General features: G+C 38.9%; 1 protein-coding gene across 1 annotated transcript in view; it reads left to right on the forward strand.

The window, feature by feature from the left end:
* The first annotated feature begins 377 nt into the window (after positions 1-377).
* Positions 378-9108, forward strand: part of TWIST2 (twist family bHLH transcription factor 2) — a 21275-nt gene continuing 12544 nt past the window's right edge. Inside the window, exon 1 of the mRNA XM_081019651.1 lies at positions 378-1117. Within this exon, the coding sequence (XP_080875777.1) occupies positions 597-1079 (483 nt within the window). The 5' untranslated portion in view covers positions 378-596 and the 3' untranslated portion in view covers positions 1080-1117. The remainder of the gene's footprint in view (positions 1118-9108) is intronic.

The following is a 9108-nucleotide window of genomic DNA, read 5'->3' on the forward strand; positions in this document are numbered from 1 at the left end:
GATGAGCGGTAAACCTTCAACTTATATTTCACAGTTTGGAGCTTCAGCTGACATTCTTCTTTACAGGCTTGCAGACACATGTCAGCAAACAAACAAACAGTTCCTTTCTGATTAGCTTAATTTGGAGGGTTTGACTTAGCCACAGATATATACATACAAAATTTGGGATGTGGGGAGAAGGTTGTAGTTGTATCTTACTGGAGGTGCATGTCCAGGATTTTGCTAAGTGTAACACAAAACTGTAAAAGTTTAGCTGAGGGAAATGCCTTCCTCCCACTGGCCTGCTTGTCCAATCAGGAACCAGCCCTGCATCTCCCTCATTTCTGACAACTATTTAGCAACTGAGCTCAGCTAAAGTTTCCAAAAAAGTTAGAATAACTTCCTCTCTCCAAGACCTCAATTTTTGCACAGCCCGGTCCTTGAAATTAGATCCCTTCAAGAGACCTGGAAAACGTTTGCTCAGCAAAACCCTCCTGTTTTTCCAAAGGCTCTGTCTCAGGAATTTAAAGCACACTTTTAAAAAACACAGAGACACCCACCACTTGAGGAGGGGGGAGAATTCCTTTCCCTCTCTCCCTCCCCTCCTTACAGAAAGAATGGAAGAAAGTTCTAGCCCTCCTGCTTCTCCTGTGGACAGCCTGGGGACCAGTGAAGAGGAGCTGGAGAGGCAGCCAAAGAGGCTGGGAAGGAAGAGGAGATACAGCAAGAAATCCAGCGAAGATGGAAGTCCAACCCCAGGCAAGCGGGGGAAGAAGTCCAGCCCCAGCGCACAGTCCTACGAGGAGCTCCAAAGCCAACGGATCCTTGCCAATGTCCGAGAGAGGCAGAGGACTCAGTCCCTCAATGAAGCTTTTGCAGCCTTGAGGAAAATCATTCCCACCCTGCCTTCTGACAAACTCAGTAAAATCCAGACTCTCAAGCTTGCTGCCAGGTACATAGACTTCCTCTACCAGGTCCTGCAGAGTGATGAGATGGACAATAAGATGACCAGCTGCAGCTATGTGGCTCACGAGCGGCTCAGCTACGCCTTTTCTGTGTGGAGGATGGAAGGAGCCTGGTCAATGTCTGCCTCACACTAGCCAACATCAGGGTAAAACCAAGGATGACTGCCAAAGTGGTATGTGGCTCATTCTTCTTACTCTGGGCAAAGCTTGTAGGCTTGGGTGGCATATTTGGGGAGGTGGGGATGGCAAATGAGTAATGCAGCAAATGTGGTAGTGTTGGATGGAGATGTGGAGTCATAATCCCAGCTGGAATCATTTGATAGCCTTTAGGCATGTTGCTATTTGCCTAGCCTAGATTTATTGTCTGTAAGTCTGTAAGCTGGGAATGACAGGGCTTTCATATGGCAAAATCCATAAAGAACTCTACTTGTCTGATACTATCCTGCAGACGAGGAAGGCTACTTATTTTTGTGTGTGGTTAAAGCTTAGTCCCAAGATAGGCTCAACAATTCAAAAACCAATTACTGCATGGGAATTATTTGCTTCTGATCCTAATAGGATCTTAAAACAAAGTAAAAGAAAATTCATTTTCAATCATAATATCCCTTGGATGGCCCTCCAGAGTCATGTCCAAGTCGCTTTTCATTTGTTTTGCATCTTATATGAGAGAACTGTGATATTTGCCATACCAGATAAAAACGTCTATGCACAGAGCGATGGAATGCAGCTGTTATTCAAAAGGTTTGGTTCCAGAAGGAGTGGCAAAACTGTGTGGTCCTCATTCTGAACTTTGCAGGTCTGCATTTGTTACAAAGGATTTTAAAAGTGGGGGAAGAGATTGTGAGGAGCTGGTGCTTCTTTAAACAACCAACTCCATTCTGGTCGTAGCACAATTTTGTAGGTTAAACAGATGTTCAGTATTTGTTTTGCTGGGCTGTGCCCCCCCCCCCGCACTGCATATTCAAAGTAAACACAGAACCAGCCTTTTTTGCCAGCTTCTGGTTCAGTTCGCTTCTCTTGACCACAACTTAATGTCACTTACTTGACGATCTGGGTCCTAGTCCAGCCTGCTGCCTTAAATGCAGCCCCCAAGGCTCATTGCACCCCCCCCATCTATTACAAGACAAAATAATCCTTTCTTGTTTCATTTTTTTCCAGGGGTAGAATATTTTAGGCATTTTGAGAGACAGAGAGAGAGAGAGATGAACATTATCTGAGCACTTCATAACTTTACATAGTTTCAGAACAATGTGAACACTTTCCCTCAGCTATGTAAAGCACAACATTATTTCATATGTCCTAATGCACACATGAAATATGTAAAAGGCTTTGTACATTGTGGGCACCCAATGAAACACCAATGGACAACAATAGCAAAGCTATTTTGCAGAAAATACTATAAAGATATAAATGCAGACTGTAAACCTATAATGACATGTATAATTTGTAGAGTGCAGAAAATGTGGGGAAAGATACATTCATTATTTGAAGACAACAATATTTTTAGGTTTCCTGCTTATAAGTAAGATTATAAGATTTACAGGTAAAGACCAGAATGCAACTGGCAGCCTACGATCTCAACTAAGGCCATGTTATACAGATGCACAGCATCGGTCATTACAGAGAAAATTTTAAAATGCACCATTTTAAACCGTTTTGGAAATGAATGCTCATGCTTTATTTGTATTTAGAAGAAAAAATGAATACATTTCTTTAAACCGACTTGTTCATTAAATATACAAGTGGATGCATAAGTAATAATTAAGAGAAACTATGTCTCCACCTCATTGCCCTGGGTACTTTATATCATAAATACATTAATTAGGACTAGTTTTGTGTGGCTTTGCTTTAGTATCAGCTGCAAAGATACATGTAAAAAATGAAACAAAATCCATTGGCTTCCCATTTATAAATATGACTTGTAAAGCCTAAGTAAGGAGGGCCGGGGGGGTGTCTTCGCGCTTTGTGGGAATATTCTGCTGCTTTTGCCCAAAGCAGATGTAAAATGTCTCAGACACATAGTTTGCTAGAGTTTAGATTCTGCTTTAATTATTCAGTCATAGAAACAATAAATTCACTATGTCTGCAATTACTTAGCAGTTCTTTGGCTACAATCCACAACTTTTTACTCTGAAGAAGTCCTATTAAATCTAACTTTACTCGTCCAGAGGAAGTAAATTATAGAAGCCTTCATTTGTTAATCTCCTCTATGCCATTCTTTAGACATGTACATTTGAAAACATGTTAAGAGACAGAATGTGTATTTCATTTTCACATTTTAAAAACTGTTTTTAGATTATAAAATTAACATGTTTTCCTGAGTATAAAAATACCAAAAGTGAAGTCACAGTATGGGACTTCTGTAAGTAACGCATCATGCCTCAGATAAAAATTATTCTTTTCCAAACATTATTTTCAGAAGCATTTTTACATATACTCACTTCTAGCCTGTGGCATTTGTAGAGAAATTTAAATTTTGAGTATTATTCAAACCTAATTTATGGTCTGAACAAATAAAATGAGCACAAATGATCAGGACAGAGAGTGATAAGCTAGAATTCCACCTCACAATACTATCTGGGACTTGGCACACAGAGAGAGATTCTTAGCCATTGTAGCTTTTACATTAATACAAATTACCTTCTAGAGGACCTGCCATCTTTCAGAAGCAACGTAAGAGCTTTTTGGTGGAACAAGAATGTACAGGTCAATGCTAAGGAAGTAAGGGGATGCAGTGCTTATAACAGTTTCTAGATATTATGTAGCAACACAATAACTGTTATTTTAGCTTATTATTCTTAAATATTACTTTTAATAATATGTTGTTCTTTGCTCCAGACCCAGATTATGACAAAACAGGGCACTTGCATAAAAAAGAAATAAAGCAAATGACAATGGAAGCCCCACACATTTGTAGAAATCAAACATGGAAAGGCCAAACTAGAATTCTTCTGTAGGAATATATGCTCCAATTATACTATGTAACTACCCTATCTATTTTCATGTTATCAACACAAAAGGTACTTATAGAAGGGGGAATAATTTGCAAATGGGTCATTAAGATATTGCAAACTGGTCATTGACGATGGTTGTGGTGGTGATGTTCTACTCTGGGTTTCCCCCAGAAGGGATGAATCCAGATTAAATTGCAAGGACAGAGCAGGGACAGGTTGGCATCATCATGTGAATGCTGCCCCCCTCCCCCCCCCAAACCCACCTGCAAATATGAGAAGCATCCATCCCACAAGAAGCACCCATTTGGAAGCTCCCAAATGTTGGTGTCTAATGAATTTCTGTTATAACTGATATACATTCTTACTGTACAGTGGTACCTCAGGTTACATACACTTAAGGTTACATACACTTCAGGTTACAGACTCCGCTAACCCAGAAATAGTGCTTCAGGTTAAAAACTTTGCTTCAGGATGAGAACAGAAATCGTGTTCCGGTGGCACGGCAGCAGCAGGAGGCCCCATTAGCTAAAATGGTGTTTCAGGTTAAGAACAGTTTCAGGTTAAGTACGGACCTCTGGAACGAATTAAGTACTTAACCTGAGGTACCACTGTATTTCTTTCAGATGGCACATTAATGTCTGATATGTGCAGATTGGCTCACTGTACATCTGAAGTTAATTGATACCACCGGACTTGTTCCTTTAGCTTGCACATTCTCATACTGTGAATCTTCTCTTCACTTAATGTAGAACAGGTTTAACAGTTCAGTGTGCCTCTTACTCCTTGTCCTGTAAAATGTGAGTGAAAATTGACATGACGGAAGATGGGCAAATGCACCATTTGAAGCAGGGGGAATTATGTGGTTTACAGTGTGAGAACAATAACTGGGCATTGTTAAAAGCTCTCCTTGTGGGTACTCTGAAGTTGTGCATTTTGCTGCATTAATTCTTAAGAAGAAGTCTCTTGGATCAGGCCAGGGGCCCATCCTGTTCTCACAGTGCCCAACCAGATTTCCATGGGGAAAGCCTGCAAGCAACAGCCCTCTCCTCAGCTGGGATTCCTGGCAACTGGGATTCAGAGGCCTTCACACCTAATAGATACCTAATAGTTGCCCATCCAAGTTAAAAGCTGAGATGAAAGGAGAAAGTCCCAAAATAAAATATGCAATTTGGAAACTAAGGTAAAGCCTTCAGATGTCTTCTATAAGTCTGATAGATGTTTATTTCTTGGACATCTGATGGGATGGTGTTCCATGGAGTGAGCATGACTACCAAGAAGGCCCTCTGAATGGTTCCCTGTAATCTCCCTTCTCGCAATGCCCCCCCTCCCCGGTTGGATTTAATTAGAACTGTGGTCTCTCCTCACTGGATGCCAGTAGAAGAGAGAAGAAAATTCAACACTAGCATTAGAATATGCCAAAAATACACCCATCCTTTTTCTGTTGCCCAGGTTATTTTTTGTGTTTTTGGTAAAAGGTAAAGGTAAAGGGACCCCTGACCATTAGGTCCAGTCGTGACCGACTCTGGGGTTGCGGCGCTCATCTCCCTTTACTGGCCGAGGGAGCCGGCGTACAGCTTCCGGGTCATGTGGCCAGCATGACTAAGCCACTTCTGGCAAACCAGAGCAGTGCACGGAAACGCCGTTTACCTTCCCGCCGGAGCAGTACCTATTTATCTACTTGCACTTTTGACGTGCTTACAAACTGCTAGGTTGGCAGGAGCAGGGACCGAGCAACAGGAGCTCACCCCGTCGCGGGGATTCAAACCTCCGACCTTCTGATCGGCTAGTCCTAGGCTCTGTGGTTTAACCCACAGTGCCACCCGCGTCCCAATTTGGAAACTAGTACAAAGCAAAATCTTGGTAAGATCCAGTAGGTTAGCCGATGCCGATGGGTCCCATTCACACCCCACCATGATTCAAAATAGTAAACAAAGTTATTTGTCCGAACAATCAGTCTCTTGAGAAAAATACACCAAAGTAAATCTGAGGATTGATCCAGCCGGGGTTTCTCTGTCTCATAGATGAATGGAGACTCGCTTCTGGCAACACAAAACCCAGAGAAGTCTTTTAAAAACCGAACTGTGATAAGTGGGTTGGTAATGATGAGGAAGGGGTACCACTTATCTTCAAAACTGCCACCTGCTGAGTACTGCAAAAGTATTCCATTATCACACATTTCCCCACATTGCCATGCTATTCAAGGAAGCTTTCAGGATAACATAGCCAACTTGAGTAGTTGAACTGCATTTTTGCAAATCTGAATTTTGCAAATCACCAGTCCATCACCCCAAACCCCCTCTGTTTCCCCCTCTGTTTCCTAGTCTTTACTGCTATGTAAGAGAATCAATAAAACTTTACAATTTTAAGAGGATTTATGTATATTGCACAGATACATTTAATTCCTGAGGATTTAAATAGAAGAGTTCAGCACTCATTTAAAATCAGTGGCACATAACCCAGTACATAGTTACTTGCGAGTAAGTTACACTGAACTCTATAAAACTTACTTTTAACCAAAAATGTATAGGGCCGTGTTTAACATTAACACAATCTTGTTGTTATGCTAAGTGTGGATGCTGTTAAAATGAGGACATGTTGAAGAATAAAGGGAGTAAGGCTAAAACAGTTCTGTTATTTACATGCTAGGTTAACTACATAGCACTATGTGGATTTTGAGTATCCTTCAGCGCAGGCATTCCCATTTGAAATCTCAGTTAATAATTGTGGAGGAGTCAACTAGTTTCTTCATGGGTTATATTGGTGCTGAGCAAAAGGTAATCTCTATGTTTGTTCAATATACTAATATTTTAATTTTATAAATAATTTTAATATACAATTAACAAAATATTGTTGATCTATAGTCTTCATGCCTTGTATGCAGAGGGGGGTTTGGGGAAATGCAGGACAGAGTCTATAACCGATATCTAAAAATATATTCTGTTCCTCCCCCACCCAGCTTATCTTTAAGAAAATCTTTCATAAATCCATTAATTTAGTTCATGCAGTTATATTTTAAAAATATTCATGGACTGATTAGTTCATATAATTATATATTTATAAACTTCTAAAATGAAATTTTCTGAATAAGTATTAACAAACACTAGTATGCATTACATCATTACCTACTTCAATATCTATTTAAGTTTCTAAATAATTAATAAACTAAGTTAGATATTCTTGGCTTGAAATAGTGTACGTGAAGTTCTGTTTCTTCAGATATGAACAGACTTTTGCTTTAATTACTCAGGGCATCATCTCCACAAAGTTAAGTATGTTCAACTTATTGCAACTGAAATCAGTAAGTATTATTGATTTCCAGTCTGGATTGCACCTAGGCATTTTTGAATTGGGGTGCAAAGAAAAGGGGTGCCTAGAAATCTCTTGAGCAAGAAATGTTAGGCTCACTTACTTTTCTCAGTCACGTCTTAAAGTAAAACACTAAATGGAACCATTTCCTTCCCTGTTGAAAGGGAAGAGCTACGCATGTTCACTTCTCATAACGTTATAAAAGAAGAAGATGCTCCATGATTTTCTGCCAATACAAACAATTATTTTCTGATTAGATGGAAAACTTTTTACACAACAATAAATGGTCTTTTGGATTTGTTTAGAATTCTATTTTTAGTCATTCGTTCATGAGATTTACACACACACACACACACACACACACTTTATTATTATTATTTCAAACATTTTCACAATACCTTTTTAATCAGATAATTACATTGTTTCATAAGTTGACTTCCCACCCTCGCCTCCTCGGTGTTTTTATTCAAACCTTTTCTGATGCATTATATCTTTATCTATTACAAAAAGTTTCTCTACTATAGTTATTTTGTCATTTTCCTCCCGCTGTTTTTTTCTCAAATCCTGCCTGCAATTTCATTTGACTGTAATATTTTTTAAAATAGTCTGCAAATGGCCTCCATTCTTCTATAAATTTTGCATTTCTGCATAGTCCATTACTTTCAGAAGCCCCTCCTCCTTCATCAGAACCGTCTCTCCTTTCCATTTCTGTGCATAATATTCTAGCTGCTCTTGTCACATACACGCATAATTTAGTCATCTTCTATAGAACCTCCATCCCTATTATACCTATAAGGAAAGCTTCTGGTCTTTTGGGAACAGCCCATATAAAGATGTGCTTCATTTCATCATATATCATTTCCCAAAAGCATTTTGCTTTTTCACGTGTCCACCACATATGGAAGAATGACTCATCTATCTGCTCATATTTCCAACATTTACTTGACACACTTTTGTACATCTTAGCCAGGTTATTTGACGTTAAATACTACCTGTACATCATTTTAAGATAGTTTTCTTTAAGTGTATAACAAGCAGTAAATTTTATATCATTTCCCCATAACTTCTCCCAAGAAGCCATATCAATAAATCTTTAGCCCATTATATCATTGTTGACTTAACCATTTCATCTTTATTCTAGTGATTTTATAAATTTTAGAAATCAGTTTTTCATTACTCTCAAGCAACCCCATTTTTAAGTCAGATCTTTTTTCCATAAAACCATTTAACACATCCTTCTTAAGTAGCTCATTTACTTGATGATACTGAAACCAACTTGATACCAGGTCTTGAATTTCTTCTAATTTTTAAAAGTTTTTACCCATGTTCTGTGTAACTTAATATATCTCTATACGGCCCTCAAGAATTGAAAATAATTTATTCCAAATGATTTAATTTGGGGGCATATCCACACTGAAAGAAAAAAGTTTGTGTGTTGGGTTTTACTCTGGAAACTCATACAATAACTTCAATGGATATGAAAGTCTTAATATTTAAAAATCTGAACTTGAAGGCACAACATTACCAAATAGGCAGACGTGGGTACTGGCCTATGGGCCCCACACCTTTTAGGGACCCCATGACAAAGTAATATTGATTTGATCTTGAAAGAATATTACAATCAAGCTTACTTCGTTCAATGTTATCCCACATGTTTTTTAAAACAAAAACAAAAATCCTTGTAAAAGCACTAGTCCAGATTCATAGCCATGCGTATCAACATCTGTGATTTCCACTAGTTCTCAACTAGCAGTTCCTTATATCCTAAAATGTTATGGGATTATGGTGTCTTCTTTATGCAGGAATATTTTACCAGCCATTGAATTATTTCCCCAAGCGTCTTCAATTCCCACGGCACTAAAGCCATGCCAGCAAATCTGAACAGATAAATCTCAGTATTTCGT

Source organism: Podarcis pityusensis, assembly GCF_964106645.2.
Source record: "Podarcis pityusensis genome assembly, chromosome: 1".
Taxonomy (NCBI): Eukaryota; Metazoa; Chordata; class Lepidosauria; order Squamata; family Lacertidae; genus Podarcis; species Podarcis pityusensis.